We start from the raw sequence: 21,168 nt of genomic DNA, 5'->3' as shown, positions 1-21,168 counted from the left end.
CTGTACCACACGATCGAACCCCTGAAGCGTTTAAAGAGCTTGAACCCAATTAAACTCCCACATTTTTGCCGTAGCAGAGTTAAAGTCCTCATGTTTTGAGATTGTCACACCTTTGGGAAAACACGCTGATATCTTGTAAGTTCTGACATTAATGTCAAAATGTTGCCAAGTTTGAGACTTTCCCCTTGGTGAGAATAAAGTCCTGTGTAACCTGGGGTGAGCTGACAACTCATGTTAGCACTTTCCTTATAGAGAGTGTTACCAGACAAATCATACTATGTCTTAAAGTACTACTTCAAGTTAGAGAAAGAACATTTTATTAAAGCCTTTGGCTCCACAACTAGTGAAACTCAGAGTAGCCAATGAATGAGTTACGATTCCTGCCAATCAATTACGTGGTATTAGACATGAGACGAGGATGTAGTATGTGCTTAGGATGCTAAGTGAATATAAGTTTATTTTGCTGTTGTTTGTACTGTGTACACTATCCCTTACTGCCTGGAAACTCGGCTGGGGGAAATAGTAATTGATGGCGAAACCTTTTTTTTGGGTGAGAATTACATTTTGAATTGTGTAATATAATGGCATAGATTGTGTCCTATGACCTCGCGAACCCATATGTTGGTAAAAACACAGACATGCGCACCCACTCACCCACACACACTTGACACAATGGGCACAATGTATTTCAATGCACAAGGGGGCATCCCTCATAAAACAGCAGACAAAACAAGCGGATCCAAAAAGCATATTATGAGCTCATTATGAGCTGTAATGAAATACACTGTGCAATATGAGGTTGTAAATAAACCACCGTGTTTTCATTTTTAATACTGAGCAAACAGCAGTACAGACATTACAATTTTGAGCTAACTTGCTCCCACGCATACACAAACAAACACACACACACACACACACACACACACACAGACACACACAGACACACAGTGTTGGGGAGTAACGGAATACATGTACCGGCGTTACGTATTCAGAACACAAATTATGAGTAACTGTACTTCGTTACAGTTACAATTTAAATAGTTGGTATTTAGAATACAGTTACATTGTTGAAATCAATGGATTACATGACGATACTTCTCTGTTTCACGGGTTTATTCACTTTCGCAACTCCATGCATTTCCCAGAAGCCCCAATATGAAAACGAAAAAAGTGAGCTATTTGCATGATCACTGATAGAGGTAAAGATGGAGCCGGAACCGGCACAACAGAGCCAGGGCAGGAATGCGTTTCTATCCTGGAAATTCAAACAGCATTTCACATTAAAGAAAGAGAAGGGAGAATGAAATATAACTGTGCACTGCAGTGCAACTTCTGCTTGCCAGCAACCAACTTCCTTTCAGCGTCCAAATTACTCCACCTCCAACCTGAAGAAGCATCTTAAAGTAAGTTATTTTTAGCCAAGGGTAGTCGTCTGCTGTAGTTTTACTGGTCACCTTGCTATTTTATAGTTGACGTGCGACTTTACATTCTCCTACATGCTGATTTACTATCTCCAGAGCCGTTGAAAGACTAGCCCCGTTTGACATGTTAGCTCATCTTTTGTAGATTATGGTGAACTTGTGTGTGCTGTAGCAGTGCTTTGCTATTGAGAACGAGGTAGCATGCTAGCTAACGGTTGTGGTTAGCCAGCTGCCGATTTTAAACAGCTCACCCGGAGACTGAAGGCAGGATACATTCAGAAACCGTATCTCACTCAAAACAGCATGGATGGATTTTTTTCAAAGTTTGTATGCGTGTGGAAGCACCAGAGACACAAAAGAAGACCCCAAATCCCAGAAAAAGTGTTTTTTTCATAATATGGGCACTTTAAACATTTGTTTTAGTTGGTGTGCTTCCGTTTGCTTTTGATAGAAACTCTCTCTAAATGAGGAGTCATTCTGACTGTGACACATTTAACACTACACTGTACCTTATTATATTACCCATGAGCACTACCATAATGGGCTATTCAAAATAATGAGGTAAACCAAATCATACCGAGATGCACTTTGCCACCTATTCACCACCTATTCACCTTAAGACCTTTATTTTTATACAAATACTTGCCTGTGAAATCAAAAAATGTAAATACATGTCTGGAATGTGCTCATTTATTTCCAGCTCATTGTTTGTTTCCTTGTCCTAACCGTGAGTCAGCGAGGGAGCCAGTGTTTGAGGCCTGGTTAAATGAAAGGCGGGTCTTTTGTCTCCCATATTCAGACTGCTTTCCATCAGTTTTGCCTCATTGGCCCCAGTGTAGGTGCTGCAGGAGACGGTTTAGATGAGAATGCCACAAATGGCCTGAAACTAATGTTGGCCTCCCTCACCCTGCAGATTTACAGCACTCTTTTTTTTTTTTTTTTCAATCGCAGCCTGTCCCCCCTTTTCCCTTTTCCATCTCCCACCCTTACTGCTTTGCAGTTTCTCAAAAAGAGTAGTTCTCACCATCTACTTCAGTATCCATTAAACTGTTGCCTTTTTGTCAACCTCTCCATTTCCACTGCATCTACATCCATCATGTCAAATAATTTGACAGCGAAAGCTCAGAAGCATATTCCATCTTAGCACTATAGTAAATCAATGGCATCAAAGCTGCACCATGTCAAGGTGAAAATGGCCAGCAGTGGAATGGCACAATGGCACTCTTTCACACTGTTTGTGTCCGTGTGTATCTGTGTGTGTGTGTGTGTGTGTGTGTGTGTGTGAGAACATTTTCTCTTTGTTTCAAAGTAAGTGAAAGTAGCTTTCAGACGATGATAAATGACTATAACAACAATGACAATAAAGGAATAAATGAAAGCATTATGCTCATATAAATCATTATTTACAATTAAATCAGCAGGGCTTTTCTTGTGTATATGGAATTGGATTTGTCTGGGGTTAATAAAATATCCTACAGCAGCAGAGCTACATTAGCCTCTCAGTGTACTTAGTAGGTGTGTTTCCATCTACATGTTTTTATGCACGTTTTCAATTTGAACTTAAAAAAACCTGAGTGGAAACGGCCTACTTTTGCTGTCGTCGTTGACTGCCTTCCCCACCGCGACGGCTGTAGAAAGAGCTCCACTACTCTTTTGTTTTGCGCTAGCGAGATCATTCTTGTCTCATTTGTAGTGATGTTGATGCTGTGCTTAGGCTTCGGAGTGCGTGTCGAGTAATCCAGGAAGTTTTCCGTGAGCACATATCAAGGCTTGTATCGTTTAAGACAAATGACGTCATTGATGACGCCCTAACATGAAGCCCTAACATAGTTGAGATATTATTGTTCCTGAAGAAAACAAATAAAGTCTCTTGTCTACATATTTTTCCAGTAACACAAGCAAATTCAGAGCCTTGGACTTGACATGGACTTGACTGCAGCCCTGCTAATATTGCCCTTACTGCGATTATTAAGAACATTTTTTTTACCAAAGGATTGATTACACACAATATTATACAGTCATAGGCCAATTACCAGAAAAAAGACAACATATTAGATAGGCTATAAGTTAAGAGCAGCTTTAGACAACACATACACATACATACAGCACACAGGCCTAATATAGGCCTACACCCTAGAGAGTAGTTATCCATTTAAAAGTCGAATTGCAGAAGGGGTAAAAGAATTGGCGAAGAGTGCCGATCAGTTGTAAAAGCAGGTCAAATATAACGACGTCATAATGGCAACAGAGAAAATTCACTCTGAAGAACATGATCTGAAGAAGACAAAATGCTCGTAAGCAAGATTTGTTGATTACAAAGAGAATTTAAATCTCTTTGTTTCACACCAATCATTTTAGAGCAGGGGTTGACTATACTGTTCAGGCTGTTTCTGTCTTTTACATTCAGTTGCATGTTGTTTTGCGGATTTTCTTGAGATGTAGTAAAAAGTGTGACACATTTGCATGGATACCCTAAGTAATAATAATAATAATAATTCATTACATTTTTGTAGCGCCTTATGATAGACACTTAAAGCAGTTCGGGGGGGGGGGGACTACTCTCTACCACCACCAATGTGTAGCACCCACCTGGGTGATGTACGGCAGCCAGGCGCTCACCACACATCAGTTAGTAGTAGTAGCTAGTAGTGTCATGCTAGCAGTTCTTTCTCCACCCCCACTGAATTAAAGAGAAAAACCACCACCGCTGCACCATACACCTCTTTGGTCATGACATTTGCATCATTTGATGCTTGCAAAGCCGTGATTATACTCCCAAGGTTAATTGGTCTTTTTAAACCTAGTGAACCTGGCTGTGAGAAGGCTCGAGTGCAGAAACACAGGTGAAGAAAACTCAAAGAGTTTCCAGAGCAGAGCTGCTGTGTCCTGAAATAAAATGCGTAAGCTTTAAAGGTTGTTCTTGGCCACTTCTGAGACCAGCAAGATAAAGCACGAAATCCCCACCGCTCCTCTCCTTGGCTGCCTGTCTGTCAGAATGGAGAGTTGTGTTGCAGAGAGCCGGGGATGGCATGTAGCAGTCACGTCACATCCCCCATGATGCACTGCGTTCAGCTATGGCTGAGGCACACCTATATTATGTTTGCATACAGTATAGCTGGAAGATATTTCCCTCAGTCACTCACACACACACACACACACACACACACACACACACACACACACACACACACACACTAACTAAGCCAACTTCAACACTCACATGGCCCCACACGCACAAAGGAAGCCCTTGAGATTGAATCCAACCATCTAACACCCAACATGTGAAAAAGGGATAAAGAGTGTCCATTTCTCCAGCAGGGGAGCACAATTTGGTTCCTCCCCTGACACTCCACGGCCCTGCTGTGTGTGTTCTGTGAGGGTGACTGTTTTCTGTGCTTTGGTGGAAAATCTGCCCTTTTGCCGACACATTGGTGAAAGGCGATTTCTCTAATCTGGGAGTGTAAGCCTCCCTGTACAAATGGCCGTAAGGGACTTTGTGTGTGTGTGTGTGTGTGTGTGTGTGTGTGTGTGTGTGGTTGTGTCAGAAATGCCAGCAGAAAGCTGCATGTCTGTCTGGGTGTCTGGTAAGAGGCATCGAGTGACAAGACAGAGCTGAGAGTACGATGCCGACATGGGAAACTTGCTTTTGATTTTCCTTATTTCTAAATGTGTTGTCATCCACTGGTTGTAGTTGAGAACTGGTTAAGTACATATTCATTAAACTTGTATTTATTTATTGTGAGAACGACAGAACTGTGAATAGCAGCTGAGCTGCAGGGCAAAAATAAATCCTTTTGCTTCCTGGGGCCAGATGTATAAATGATGCATACGCACAGAAACCCTGGTTACCATCAAACTATTAATAACTATGAATTACTAATTACTTCATTACTAATTACTTTACTAATTACTATTGAATTACTATTACATTGAATTTAATTTTGATTGAATATTAAAGCTTTAGTGCGTAACTTTTTGATATTAATGAACGTCCGTTACATTCAAGCCGTTGCCAAATGTGTTGCTACAAAGCTAATTAAGACTATCAGCTCCACACAGCTCTCTCTGTATTTCTCAGTATGACTATGTTCAGAAGACTGTGTCGTCCAGTGACTTTCCCGCGCAGAAGCTCGAGTGAAGATAATGACCTCTTCTGAAGAGTCCATCATGTTTTTTTAAATCCTCCGTGTCCTCCTTGGCTACTACCAACTGCGTGGAGAAGGGGTGGGGGTGCGTACGCAATCACGGAAGGCTTGAATCATGTGGATGCGCCGACAGTGTTGCTGTCATTACTTAGAATTCCTCGTGGCGGCGACAGAAACTAGACACTATAGCTATTTCTTTTTTTGCAAATAGATGCAAACGCAAAAGCGTTCCTTTAACAAACATTGATCTCCAAAAGTGACAGAACAATACGGTCGTCATGATCACCCATCAATTAGGATGTGCTTTAATCTACAAAGTGATGTACTGTGATGTGAAAAATAGTTCACCAGCTTTATATTAACAGCTGTAGGAACACCACTGAGAGAGAATGCTCCTGAGTAATCCTCAGAACTATTCTTCTGAGACCAAGCATGAAGAGCATATTTGTGTGCTTTCCAAGCAAGGATTATTTTCTTCGTCTGCGTGTCTGTGGCGCCCAGAGGCACAGCAGACAAATCACCTGGCATCATGACTTAAATCGGAGACAAGAGCAGTGCTTTTCGCCTGCTGGGTGTGCTTGATAGAAAATACCAGAATGTTGCATCTCTTGGCCTCATGGTGATCGTAAAAGATATTACTCTATATTCCCCACTCTTCTCTCCTGCCTGATCTGAGTAAGTACTAAAACAATATATAGGTTGTCTAACTATCTTGGCTTTCTCTGCAAAGTTTTGTGGTGCAGAGACATGATGAAGACATACCACATCATGCGTGGTATTTGCTGAAATTATACAAACTGTCACTCACTCTGACAAGCATGTGGGGGAAAGGTCCTCTGGAGTTTTCAGGCACATTGATGGGCGGGATGACCCAGTCTCTCTTCTGTCGCTTTAGCCCATTGGCAGAGGAGCTCCTCTGATGTTTTCGAGGAAACTTGATAACTCTGGGTTGAGACTCCCAGACTCTTGACAGCATTTCTTCAATGCCACCCTGAAAAGAAAAAGCCAAACATATTATATTGTGCCACATCTCACATTGAATAACTTGCGCCTGATCTCAATTTTGCCACAACAGGTTGGAAGATGAATCTATAAAGTGTTTTCCCCCAGAATTGAATTGAAACTAAAATACTGGTTGTCACGCTGACAATAAGCCAATTTTGGAAGAGTGACAGAGCGGCAAACACAAGGAAATATAAACATTTTACTCAATGCTTCCGCATCACATTTTATGAGGCCCTTGGCAAAACACACTTCACCTGCCCAAGCCCTCGGCTAAGAAAGTGAGACCTCCCCCAGGTTTCATAGCTGGGTTTTGTCCACTGAGGTGCTGTGCTTTGTTTGCATCACTGCACAGATTTTTCAAGCAGATATTATTTCTGCCTGTCCCTGACCTCTCTGTCCCTGCTGAAGATGGAAAACAATGCAACACTTTGCCCTGACAGAAGCCTATCATCAGGTAAAACAGGTAATGATGAAATACCATTGTAATGACAAGGGGAGTAAACCAGGAAACTGCACTGCAGATTTATCCTCGCAGCAAGCACTTAAAACACAACACACAATTAAATAGCAATTCTATTTCATTAGAAATGTTAAAAACACAGTGTGTAGTACTTGTGGATTACCGTAGAATCCTTCAGTCCAGAATGCGATGAATGATTTGTTGTTTGGATGTGTGTTCTACTTCATATTTTTGATGTTGAGCTACCTTTGACATCACACAGGACCACGGTATTATGGGCAACTCCTTTGTAAGAGTGTAAGGGTGTATATACAACCCTCTGCACGACTCCCTTCAGCTGCAGCTGCAAAGAGGAGATTGTGTTCTTACCAATCTTGCCTGGTGAAATGAGGGTTAGAAGAGTGTGTTAAAGACTGTTTTTTTCCCCAATCCTCCATGGTGTCCTCCTGTGTAAGATGGTTGTATTGCTGTAATCCACCTAATCCCTATTGTTGTCTCTGCGCCATGTGTACACACACACACACACACACACACACACACACACACACACACACACACACACACACACACACACACGCCACTGTCACCTGGAGCACAGTGGAACTCTGTCTGCTCATCCCACCAGGAACACAACGCAGTCACATAGGCAACGTTATGCACACGAGCAAGCACGGACACGTTGCCACGCCAAAAACAGGCCAGCAGTTCATCATATCATTATACACCTGCTTTGCCTGTGAGAGAGGCAGACTGTAAGCTGTACCTGAGCAAACGCAGCATATATTTCCATATTTTGTTTGAATTCTTCACACATTCACAGGAGAACTGGAGCTCAAGCGCAGACCTCCGGACAGCTGGGGCTGAGGGTTTATCCGGGCAGGACCACGGTGTAGGACAGAATGAGGAACGAGGGGACCAGATGTGTTTCCCAGATAAGATAACTCTCGTCCCGGCTCCACTCATCCAAAACACTCACAGGTACCAACTGGCACGGGGGAGGCAGGGTGCTGCCAGCTCCCTCCATGGGCAGCAGGTGGAATTAGTCTCTGTCTGTAAATGTGTTTCTGAGGCTGTGTGTATCTTTGCAGATGCTCATTTGAAACAATCCAGGGAAAACAAACATCATGTTGCAAAAAACAAACTTGCAAGAGAGCAGAAACAACACTCTCTGTGGCAGTCAGATGATGAAAAAGCATCAGGACTGTCTCTATGTCAGCGCATATGGACAGTTATAACATAAATGATACCACGGCACTGCTCTTCTTCATCTATGCTCAGTCCAGTGTGCTGCTACCATGATAAAGAACTTATCTCCTTTTCCCGGCTATGTGCAGAAAAACGCAATGAATGAATAGTTGCAGTATACAGCCTACAGTATACGCCAATCAGCCTACTGACGTAGGTAGCCCATCAGGCCATACGATAATAAGGTTAAAGCATCCGATTGGTCGGGCCCCAACATTCCTTTGGAAATGTTGCCAAAACCTAAATGAAGAAGAGAGACGGTCAGGCAGAGAGACAGGCACAGAGAGAGACAATGAAAGGGAGACGTCCTTTATTGTAAGTCTGCTTGTGGATGATATCAGCCGCTGCATGTGACTGTCACTGTCAAAGAGCATCGCAGATGACAGGCTGTTGGCATTGTGACAATACCAGAATTACAAAGGAAAGAAAGAAAACTGGAAAAAGTTCTCCATGGGCTGCCAGGAAGCTCGGTGCTTATTAGGGTTTGGGGATTTTTGGGGAGATATTTGTCTGAATGTGTGTGTATGAATACAATATGTGCATGTGTAGTGTGTTCAGTCATGCCTGTACACACATATGGGAAATCATGTGTGCGGGCCTTGATGCAGGCATGTGTGCAACACATACAAATGAGTAAAAATAATGCATGAACATATGTGCGGTTGTATTTGTCTGTGTGTGTATGTGTATGTGCATGAACACATGACAAGGAGTCAGTTAGTGTGTCCCTGATGCGCCCGGGGCTCCTGAAACCCAGAGGCAGCCAGGGCCAGCTGGCAGCTCCTTGCTCCCAGGCAGGCTGCACATTGCTGGGGCATTCTTTAGGCCTGAAGCCCCCGAGCCCTGGAGCTGACATCTGGAGGTTATCAGTCTGACAAACGGCAGAACAATACAATAAGAGTGTGTGCTCATTTCCCCTTCTCTGTTCAGTGTGGCTCTGAAAACATTTGATTCAGGTCTTCTGATGTTATTTTTTTATGTCTTTAGTGCTGCAGTTTCCTTTGCTGGTTCGCTATGATAAAAACAAAAAAGATCACAGTGCTAGTCTTCAGTAAGGAGAATGTTCTCTCATGAGATCCTCTCTCAAAAACTAAAGTAAAGAGAAAAAAAAAATGAAATCTAACTTTGTATATAAAAAAAGTATTGAACTTCTCATAGCTGATATTTCCCTGTTGAGACTTGCAGCTTCCCAGTGTGGATTGTCAACATTATCAGGCTATAATCACAAAGTGAAAGCACACAGCAAAAGCGCAACCATCCAACCCTGCCGGTGCTGCTTTTCAACGACCAGTGGACCCCAGGGTCCTACGTTTCACCCTGCTGCCGGCCGTCTATGTAATCTACCTCGAACAGGTGAGGCTGGCTCGGGAAAGTGCGGTAAAAATGCAAATCAAATAAGCACTAAAACCCACTCCGGCAACCAGTCGACTCAAATCCAGTGGTGCATAACTGATGTGCTCTAAGCTGGTGGAGATGGCAAACCAACATGCCATGAAATCAGTACGAGTTGGAGAGCACTCAACGAGAGGCCCTACCTGTGTGAGGTGCGATAGCCTGAGTACATAGACACAGCGGAAAGGGCTCCCAGGCCAAACATGCTCTACACTTCAATTGTTGTGGCATTGTACACTGGAAAACACATGAGCTGGTTTATTATGGAGCACAATTCAAGTATGCTAATTTCCGCTGCTAAAACAGCACAGTGAGAAACTAAGCCAGTTATTAAAAGCAAATCAATGCACTCTCACTGGTGCTATACAACAAAGTGAGCATAGCAAGATAAAACAAAAACAAAAAGCCACAGTATATTCTATGTTGAAGCCAATTATTCAGAGTAGAGATGAACCAAGCATACAATTTGTTACACTACAACACCTCTCTCCAAACATTATCTGTCTCTACATAAAATGAGCCGGTATTTAAGCTGTCTGTCTATTAATTACGATTGAAGAAGAAGAGGATATCCTGAGCTGTTTATATCCTCTATTGCCATGTTGATAACGCAGAGATCGGTTGCGGTTAGGTGATGCGATTATGATAACCTCTTCTCTAAAATAACTATTGACTTTCAGAACAAAGAGATGGGCTCAGATATCAACTACTCTCCTCTGTGTTTGTTTACCGAACTGGAAAAGGAATAATTTAATTCCAAGAAATCATGTCATTGCATTAAACTGCACACAGCACCCTCCTGTTAACTGTCTTACTGCATTCAATAGTTTATAATGCCATATATCAAAGGAGAACAGATATGGGAGCGTTCAGTTTTCTAACTCACTGCTGCTTACAGTAGTAACAGCTGCCAAGATATTTTGTACAGACATTCATGGTCTCCAGCAGTGTTATAGTACTCGAGATTGGTCTTGGTCTTAAGACCGGTCTCAAGACCACTTTTTGAAGGTCTGGTCTCGGAATCGACCACAACAAAGACCACAACTGCAGGGATATCACTACATTGCCTCTGCATTGTCTAATTTTATGTGTTAAAACCATTACTGTGACTGGATGTAAAACTTCCTGTTTCAAATGCAACCAATAACGTTACTTGACTCATTTGTTACTGTTAACCTTCCCTTCCCGCCCCCCCTTAACATGCACTCCTGAGAAAGTGAATGCGGGAGAAAGAAGAAGCTCTGGCTGTCTGGCACTGGCCTGGTCTTGGTCTTGACTCAATCTTACTCTGCCTTCTTGGTCTTGGTCTTGACTCATTCTCAACCCCTCAAAGTCTTGGTCTTGACTTGGTCGCGATACACTCTGGTCTTGGTGATGACTTGGTCTCGGTTTAGGCGGCCTGGACTACAACACTGGTCTCCAGATGGTGTTTTCAGAACAGATTTTTGTGAACTTGCTTTTTCCTCTAGCGCCACCATCAGGTTCACATATCGTCACTGCCGGGCGAAAACACTGCATGTCCAGAATTGTTGCTTTTCAGGAAATAAAAAAGTCTAATTTAAAAAACATTGTATTGAGCTATTTTTCTCAGACAAAGTCAGACAAAATCACCTCGTCACTTGGATCATAATGTTGTAATTATGTTTCTATTTCACTTTTAGTGTTTTCCTCTCAATCGTACAAACTGTCAAACTGAAGGAGCGAGACAGGGAAGGCAGCAGGGAACAGGAAGTCCAGATGGACTGAACAACATGACCTAGCCCACGGAGTCAGAGCCTTGTCTGCAGGGCTGTTTGACATTATAGCAGGTCACAGATTCAAACCAGACTCTGCTGCTCTATATGGACTGACCTTCTGCTTATTCCATGTCAAATGAAGGGAAAACTGCGTTTCAATAAATGTTACATTCTGGAGGGTTCAAAATGTAATAAATAAATTAGTCAGACAGCAAAACTGTGATCACTTAGAAATGTCATCCTTCCCTCTCAAGTCATAAATAGTAGATGTGAGTGAGGACAAAATGTTTAAAAGGGTGATTTATTCAGTCTTGTGGAGGTTGTCACTCAATGTTTCACTCAAATGTTGCAGTTTGAATGCAGGTCCGTTACAAATGAAGCTCAGCGGAAATTCTTTCAGGAAGACTTTTAATAACTTCAATCACCTCTCTCTCTTCCTAAAACTGATCAGCTGGTTCGAGGCGTTCACTTTTCAGTTAAACCAATCAGAAGCGGCCATGAATTTCACGAGCCAATCGCAGCGTTACATCTCTGCTTTAATTCAGTTCTTCTCTCTGCTGATGTCAGCTGTCATTTCAGGCAAAGAGTGCAACTCTCCTCCTCCCCTTCCACCTCCAGTCATCATTACCCACGGCACCCTGGGTCTTCCTCCGGCAGACCGCTCCCGTCGACTCCTTCGGACTGGTCTTTGGGCTCCTGGGTATGTTTTGGCTTCTCTACCCCTTTAAAAAATATTTTATAACAATGGATTCTAATCTCCAAAGACTCTGTACATTTCATATTACGCATATGTACAATAAACCTTTGCACATCTGCAACGAAGTCTCTCCTGATTGAAATGGTATTATTGGACTGTACAGTATGTAACAAGCAGAAAATAAATTAAATCAACCACAAACCAGAGTGCATTTCTGGTTCCTCAAATCTCCTTCACCCATGCTCCTGTTTCACATTATCCTGTAGCACAGACTGTATTCTAATAATTACATTTTTTAATCACTATGGCTTAATGAAACAGGTTTTCATTTTTATTTCTCCTCAGGCCATACCAGGAGATTGGAACTAAATTTGACTGCAGCACTAGCACGTATTTATATCTGAGTGACAAAAACACATGTTAACACTGTTCTGGCAGAAATGCATACTGTACTCTACGTATAAAAGCTGGATTTCAAATTTCCATGTGATTAGAGAAAACACATTTATTTCTTGTTCAATTATTGAATATTTCTCCAGCTCCATGATGTGGGGAACATAACTATACGTGGAAACGACATTACCTGGTCCTCGCAGACTCCGCTAGAGTGGAACATTAGCTCAATCAATGTCAATTATTTCCCAGTCTCCATTATTGCACTGCCAGGAGTGGGCAGAATTTTAATCCCCACTCTAAAATTGCTTTAGCTACATGAGTCTCAGGCTTTTTGTCATGATTAGAAACGTGACTGAACATTAAGCCCAATGGCGTTCAACAAGTAGTGCAGGAAAAATGATAATGGGTTTGTCGCTCAACAAAGTGAAGCCCGGTGGTGTAAGTCAATAACAGTGTCCATACATTTGGCCCTGTGTAGTTTTACAGTCTATGTTAGCTAATAGAGCCTTGGCAGCAAATAGGGCCATGTCTCTACTTGTCACATACAAAGAAGCACTGCATCGTAACTGCAGTGCATGTACAATAAAATCTTGCCTGAACTGTGAACATTGTGTGTACAAGCAGGGTCAGAGAGACACAGAGTCTCAGAAAAGTGTTCTTACTGTAAATGTTAAAAGAAGAACTCAGAAAAACAGACGGCATTAATGCGTTTGATCAGTTCCTTTCTAGAAGCGGCTTTACTTTTTCTGCAACAAACAATGAATCATATCTTATCAGGCTTATAGGATTCGGCTTTAATAGCATTTTATTGAATCCAAATCCAGTTTCAAATCATCTAATCAAATCTATGAATATTTTCATCAAATATAATTAGGTTTAGCTTTCAACACTTGCAAGTAACTAAAGTTGAAAATATCTAAAACAAAAATCTGTAATAATCACCATTTGTTGACTGATTAGGCCGAAACAGTTTCAATATTGTATTTAATGTTACTTAAATGTATCTGACACATTGGAATACTTCTACAACCTATTTTTCCCTAGCTTGCTCTTAATAGTAGAGTTCCCTAATGCAGAATTATAAGGTTTCCAAGGTTAAAATATTGATATGATATGCATAAAATTCTCCTGAAAGAGAACAGCTAGAACACTTCCACTCTCTCTTGCTGAACTACAAAAACACACAGGGCCAGATGTAAGTACTGTATATTTGCGAACGTAACGTTATCAGCGCCATGGACAACCTGCAGAAAGCACACGCTGTGATACTTCAGCTTACGTCGTATTTACCGAACCTGCAGTTCATCGTGTAATCAGCGCCTTTCTTCGCCCACTATACCGTAAATTGCGCTGTAGCAAAGCGTTAAGTACTTGTGTAGAATGATACGGCTGAGTGCAGACTGCGATATTCCCACTGCTGATGCTATGACTCTTTGAAATGATCCTGATGCCAATATTTGTAATGTAGCGAGGAGTTTAACAACTGCTGGAATGGAATGTGAATGCTGAGTCGGAGAGTCAATGTCATCTTTGATTTCTTCCAGTAACTTTAATATTGCATGGCTGCTTAATCTGTAATGCTTAATGATTTTGTGTTCACTCAACTGAAAAAGTGTGATCCTTGTGGCAAAAATCTTTTCAGCTCGTCTCCTTGGCCTATGTCTCTGCCTTGCTCGGATTACTGCTGCCATTTCACCAGGAAGCATATGCGAGGAAACCCGCATCCTGGTTTACACCTGCTTTTAAGAGGCGGAGAATTTTCACCGCAAAATAGAGGCGCGCTTTCACGGACGGTTTTTGTATATACCGCGGAATACATAATTAGGCGCACTTTACGCTTCCCCTCTAATCTCTTTTTGGTAAACTCCCACTGTTTCCTTGACCCTCCCATGAATGCATATGCATGACACGGAAAAGGGCAATTTGCCATTTTCAGTTCCCGCGACAGGTAGTCTGCACTTTTACCTCAGTGCGGCCTGTTTGTACATACCTCACCATGCTTTTACGCGCACGCTGTGAAACAAATACGCCTGAAGTGGGCGCAAAAGCGTTAGTACATCTGGCTCTCAGTCTACTCTCGGTCACTGAATGGTGCTACATAGTGATGTTACTGTCACAAACTATCTTTGGCTGAGTGTAACCAGGCAGCTCCAAAATCCAAAATGGAACCGGCTCTAGGAGCCCAAGACTAAAACAACCAAACAACAAATGTAGCAGTATAAAATGGGTTTGGTAATGGTGATAGCTTATTAAATTGTCAATGTAATCGGGAGGAAACAATTACAGTGGTCCCATTGGTCTGCTCTTGTGTTTATGCGTTCCTGAATGTGTTTTTCCTTGTTACCTTTGTCAGGGCTAAAGGATGAGGATGTCCTGCCAGGGCTAGCTTAACGGTGGTCTCCCAGATGTGTGGGTCATGGAGCCCTCGGGCCGTCACCATGAACTGGACGGGCTCTGACAGGTTGGCCAGCTCCTGCTTGGCATACACCGACCCATCGGGCCTCACACTGAAGTTGGGGTCGCTGCTGACAAAGCCCACATCTCTGCTGCGCTGGCAATCCTCAAACTTCACTGCAGAGACAGACATAAAGAGGAGAGGGGGTTATAGAATTAGAGAGCAGCACAGTGAGATTTACTCGGCGAGTAAAATCGCAAATCCGTGACACATCTGGCAGGTTAAAGATTAACCTGCATCCATCAAGACGTATCTTGAAATATGTCATCCCTTCCGCTGTCACTTTTGATTCCCCGCTTTGACGTCTTTGGCAAAACAAACTGCTTATCTGTTCCTGAACTGGAATACACGGGGGCAACCTAATTCTTTTTCATATCGTTTTTTTTTCCAAACTAGACGGATAGCGATGTCAAAACAGCATTCCCTCAGTTTCTCCAGGGAAAGCATGAAGAGAAGGTCTAAAGCACATTAGGCTGACTGGGCTGATGGCGCTCCATGCTTTGCTGCCAGGCGCATGGAGCACAGTCTTGAATGACATTTGAAGGGTTCTGCTCGACTGAGACCACATAAAGGGAGCTGTGAGGACTTTCGTGTTTGCACACACACACACACACACACACACACACACACACACACACACACACACACACACACACACACACACACACACACACACACACAAACTTCTATTGTATTGTATTCTATTCTACTGTTTCCAGAGTAATGTCTCATGTGTGTCTGTATGAGCAGTATGGAAGGATGGTTTGGGTATAGGGGGTGTTTGCAGTCTTTACACTTCATATGAGTGAAGGGTCACAGCGAGAGACAGGCAAAGAGATGGGGTTGGGCTGTTGAGTGCATCAGTGCAGATTCTCTGGTGACAGATGACAGGAATCTGCCATTATACCACCCAAAACACAGAAGAAACCAACAGTCTCAGAAACGAGTATTTGGAAAATCCTTTCTTCCAATTGCCAAATTTAATCAACACTCAATGCATCATTATCCCATGATGTACAGCATGATGCAAGGGCATGAATGCTGAGAATGACTGATTTGTTGTTTTCAACATGTCTATTATGTTAACACACACACACACACACACACACACCATGCGCCTCCCTCTACCCCCAAGTTGAAATGCATGTGCTCGGATCTTATCTCACAAACTCTGGCTGCTGATAACAAGACAAATTGATTTCATAAATCACCCAGGGAACAGATCGCCTTTTATGAGCTATGGCAGCGTGATTTTTAAAAAATCCAACGTGAAAAATTCCGCACAGCAAGCTTTTTATCAAGCCATCTATTTAATTTATCGCCCAGCTTCCTGTCAAAAGCCGTTCCCAAACATCAGGCTAATAAAGCATGAGAACTCCTCGGCCACTTCAGTTTAGCATCACACAAACGAGGCTGCTTGTTTGCAACGTCGGAGTAATTGCATGCGTAATGGGACGGATGGTAAACACAGTTTAGACAGTTTGTCCGCATCTGTTAACAAATGCAATCCATATTTTTATTAAAAACATACAGCCCAGTAGAGAACAATCCTTATGTGAGTAATAACCTTTGTGTAAAATGATTGCCTTACTCTGGGGATCATTTATCAAGGCGGGGGGGCAATATGACACAGACCTGCTTGAATTGTCCACAGATGAATTGTGATGGCAGGCATGTATTATGTAAATGACTTCAATTAGCTTGAACTGAGCAGGCTAATTGTTGTCACTTAGAAAGGTACCTCGTGGTGCAGCTGGAGAAGCGAGACTTGAGGACACGGCAAAGTGCTGCTTATGAATGCCGGCCTGTGTGTGAATGCGCGTAAAAGTAAATTCAAATGACAGGTAGTTTGAGAATATCTATCCTCAGCTGTTGCATATATTAATTTGGATGCTAATTCTACAATAAAACCAGCGGGGTGTCCGAGGGTGGGTCTGTTGCCTTGTGTGCTATGGTCGTGCCAGTTGGCATGGGAACACACGTGTGGTCTGTGAGGCATTGCCATTGTGCAGCATTGTTAGAGGAATGTCTTTGATTTTCTGTTAGGGAACTGGGCCATTTCTCAGTTTACCATTCAGCCCCTACTGGTGTATAGCCGCGAGGGGCTGGGACCATGACCCTGATTCCTAACACATCTACTTATCTTACTTGTGAAGATAGTCATAAATGCATTGCTATTCATTAGAATACCTGTTCACAAAGCACATTCAAATCAGGTGGTGGAATCTGATCTGCCACGCTGTTAAATGGAGATGAAAGCAGCAGAAAAAGACAATGCTAAGACTAGATACTGATAAAGACACTATGCCTGTGTGTGTGTTTGTGTGTCTGAGATAGAGAGCGAGAAAGAGAGAGAGAGAGAGAGAGAGAGAGAGAGATGGTATGATAAAAGGAAAGTCGGGAGGGGCATGAGAAACTTTATAAAATAAAACCATAATTGGAACAAATTTCTCAGCCTTCTGAAAAAACTCCTTAGTTTAAAGTTCCATTTCAAGACAAGAGAAGCTAATGAGCAAACGAAGCAATGCAGATTATTCATTGCTGTCACATCATAGTGGAAACAGAACCAGTGAGTGAAGACTAACGCTGCTGATAACTAATCTGTGCTTATTTGTTATTGTTCTCTAGTGCATGTCATTCGTTTTGCCACGTTACGCTTGGCAAACTATGGCACCCTTTATACGAAAAATTGAACTTGAAATGAATAAATGAAGACGAGGCTTCCAGTTGACGGCCCTGAAGGTCAGTAAACCCGCAGTCCTTCATCAATTAAAAGACAAAACACATCCATATTCTACTGAGTGCTGTGTGTGGTTGTCAGTGGGTTTGAAAAGTCCTGAACATATTACAGTTTTTCTTGATTGCTTTGACCTGCTTTGACTACGATCCACTCAGTTGTCATCATCACTGTCTCAGCAGAGCAGAAGACACCTCTTACAAATGTAACCCTTTCTCATTGGATTGACACATTTTCCCCACCCTTTTGCAGAACAGTTAACAGAGATGTCATTCAAGCAGTCCAAACTCCATTGTTTTAGCTATGGTAACCAAACAGAAACCATCTGTTCCTAACTATTAGAAACTACCTACATCAGTATGAAATCACTGAAGCACCTGTTTGACACTCCTTCACACGAATCTTCAATTAGCAATCAGTCTGCAGGGTTAGGCCATGTGGCCCCATCGTCAAGACAGAAGAGACTGAGTATCAATAGTGGCTATTTCTTGCAAGTTGTGTTGTTTGAAGGCAAAATTTTCTTATGTTGCATATTTTAAATGTTTTGGCACGTTTAGATCCTTTTGCAAACAAAATGTGTCATTTTGACCATGAGTGCCACAGTTTCGGCCTGTGTCTTAACTGTTTTGAAAAATGTGGAGTTTGAGTTGACTGCTGCGTCAAAGCAATCAAGAAAAACTGTAATTTCAACAACTCATTCAACATGTCTTAAAGGGTCAAGAACATATCTAATAGGAGACGTCATGATACCACATTTCAAGCCACTGGGTGGCCTTGTTTGCCCAGCATGCATCTCTCTGTCAGGGCAACTCACTTTGTTCAATGAAGTTTGAACGAGTTTCTGAACATATTACATGCAAACAGCATGGACTAAAATGTGAATTATTGTGATGAAATGACTGTATAATCTTTGCGTATTGTAGTACTATAAAATACACATGGCTGATAATGAAGTGCGCAGGCATGGCTAATGCACTCTATGGGAAGGCTGATAGTGTAGCTTCAAACAGCCATCTCAGCAGTTCAGAGTCAGCAAACAGTGTAAACTGTTTAAAAGAAGGGACAATTTTGTGCCTTGCTGGTTGTGGTTGTTTTATGTTAATTGCCTTATTTGTCTATGAGTGTATCAATGTGTGTACAGTATGTCCCTGTGCTTTCCATTGATTCAGGAGGAAAACATCAGGGGTATTGCAGTTTTTCTTGATTGCTTTGACCTGCTTAAAGAAACTACGATCCACTCAGTTGTCATCATCACTGTCTCTGCAGAGCAGAAGACACCTCTTAAAAATGTGTTATCCCTTTCTCATTGGATTGACACATTTTCCCCACCCTTTTGCAGAACAGTTAACACGGATGTCATTCAAGCAGTCCAAACTCCATTGTTTTAGCTATGGTAACCAAACAAAAACCATCTGTTCCTAACTATTAGAAACTACCTACATCAGTATGAAATCACTGAAGCACCTGTTTGACACTCCTTCACACGAATCTTCAATTAGCAATCAGTCTGCAGGCCTTAAAGGTGCAGCGTCTGTGTTGTTCTTTGCCAGCATGGATGGAAGAGGTCTAAGACAGATGAGACTGAGTATCAATAGTGGCTATTTCCTTATACTCTACAGTAATAGATGTTTATACTTTACTGTAATAGGTTTTATTGTTATTTTCTGAATTTATTTTAGATTTTATTTTGATTTACATGTATTATGTGTAATATTTACAGTATTTCAGTTTTCAGCCATAGTTTCAAAATAAGGATCAATGGAATCAATAACATTTGCATCAAAGCATTTCTGATTCTCGATCCAATTCTTTGCAAGAAGGCAAATTTGTCAACAAATGTCACTGGCATGAAAGCTACACAGAGAAACAGGCTACAATGACAAGCAATGGTGCACTGATTCACACTGAGTGCTGTATTTAGTATTTTGTTGTCCGCTGTGTAATGGTTGATTGGAAGAGCTCATACACTTGTTTGCAAGTTGTGTTGTTTGAAGGCAAAACTTTTCTTTTGTTGCATATTTTAAATGTTTTGGCACGGTTAGAGCCTTTTGCAAACAAAATGTGTCATTTTGACCATGAGTGCCACTGTTTCGGCCTGTGTGTTAACTGTTTTGAAAAATGTGGAGTTTGAGTTGACTGCTGTGTCAAAGCAATCAAGAAAAACTGTAAACCACCAGCTCAAGTGTGTGTTTGCATTCGGTTCTTCTATTTTGTAGCCTAGATAAGTGCAAATGTGTGTGTGTGTGTGTGTGTGTGAGAGAGAGAGAGTGTGTTCTGTATATTTTAGTGCATCCTGCCATCCACAGCGGTGTTTGACAGGCTGCTGATGCTGGTGTCATTCTGCTCGGCTGCTCTTTGGGCTCGTACGCCCGTGAACATGACGTCCAACGGAGCGGCTAGTGCAGCAAAGTTGCGGCTAAAACAGAGCAGGCAAGCAGCTGTGACTGGCGACCACTAAGTTCTCCGTACGCACGCACGCACACACACAGAGACACTCTTATGCTCTTTGTCTCTTCCTGCTTGTCGATCCACGATAATACCCTAGAGGAGGCCAAAGTCGTGTGGAAACATTACATGTGCATAATGTAGATGGCAGGTAGTAACCCTGCACAGCCTGCTTTGTGCATCCATACAGAGCATGCCTCCCTCATCCCTCTGCTTCCGCCTACACCATGTTCACCTGTCGACCGTGCACGCCTCCTCTCTCCTCCCTGCCATTCTCTCTGTTTCCTGTCACTGTCTCTTCCCTGTCTCCTCCACTTCTCTTTTCTCCAGTGTTACAGCTCCCTGTCATTCTTACGTCTTACTGTCCCTATTTCCTCCCTGTTTAACCCCCCACCTGTCCTCCTCCATCTTCCTCTCCCTCCGATCGTATTTCCTGCAGACTGATGCACTTTCTCCCCGAAGCAAACCACGAGAGCCAGGAGGTCTGAGCCAAGGGTCTCAACACCCTGGTGGGTAAGTTATTACCATTGTTAAAGTGAGCTGAAGGCATGGCACAAAAGACCTAAAAGAGGTGCAAAAAAGAAGACACCAGGAAAAAGGTCAAGATTTGCAAGCATTTATACACTTGTTAGCTGGATTTAGAAGGGATTATTTGATTTTGCAGATCATTTTTAAGACTAGATGGATCTTTTTATAGGCCTGCTTTTATGTAACAACCTTTATTACTGACTTAGCCTCGTTTTTATGATTTTTTTTTTTTTGCTTTTATCCTGCATGTCTCACCTTGTATGTATTGCTTCTACTGCTCATTTGATCTGTTTTTAATAAAGTTCTTTTATTTGTGATTTGAAAGGTGTATAAATAAAGATAATTATATCAGCTACAACAGCTAAAAATAGATGTCAAACAGCAACACACTTTACATAAATGAGTTGATGTTGGACATGAAATATTCCCCTTTATGTAGTTGACACAGCGGTAAAGAGAAGTTAAAGTTAAGTCTCACTGTGGCATACTTGTTAGTGAGTCAGGTA

At 42.2% G+C, this 21,168-nt stretch overlaps 1 protein-coding gene across 1 annotated transcript in view; it reads right to left on the bottom strand.

Moving 5' to 3' along the window:
• Positions 1 to 21,168, bottom strand: part of cdh4 (cadherin 4, type 1, R-cadherin (retinal)) — a 209,365-nt gene that overhangs the window by 58,862 nt on the left and 129,335 nt on the right. Inside the window, exons 4-5 of the mRNA XM_078247866.1 lie at positions 14,842 to 15,068; positions 6,375 to 6,557 (exon numbers count right to left, since the gene is read on the bottom strand). Of these exons, the coding sequence (XP_078103992.1) occupies positions 6,375 to 6,557; positions 14,842 to 15,068 (410 nt within the window). The remainder of the gene's footprint in view (positions 1 to 6,374; positions 6,558 to 14,841; positions 15,069 to 21,168) is intronic.

This window comes from Sander vitreus, chromosome 4, assembly GCF_031162955.1.
Source record: "Sander vitreus isolate 19-12246 chromosome 4, sanVit1, whole genome shotgun sequence".
Lineage (NCBI taxonomy): Eukaryota > Metazoa > Chordata > Actinopteri > Perciformes > Percidae > Sander > Sander vitreus.
Note: the sequence above shows the minus strand (reverse complement) of the source record. Positions and strands in the feature narration are given on the sequence as shown.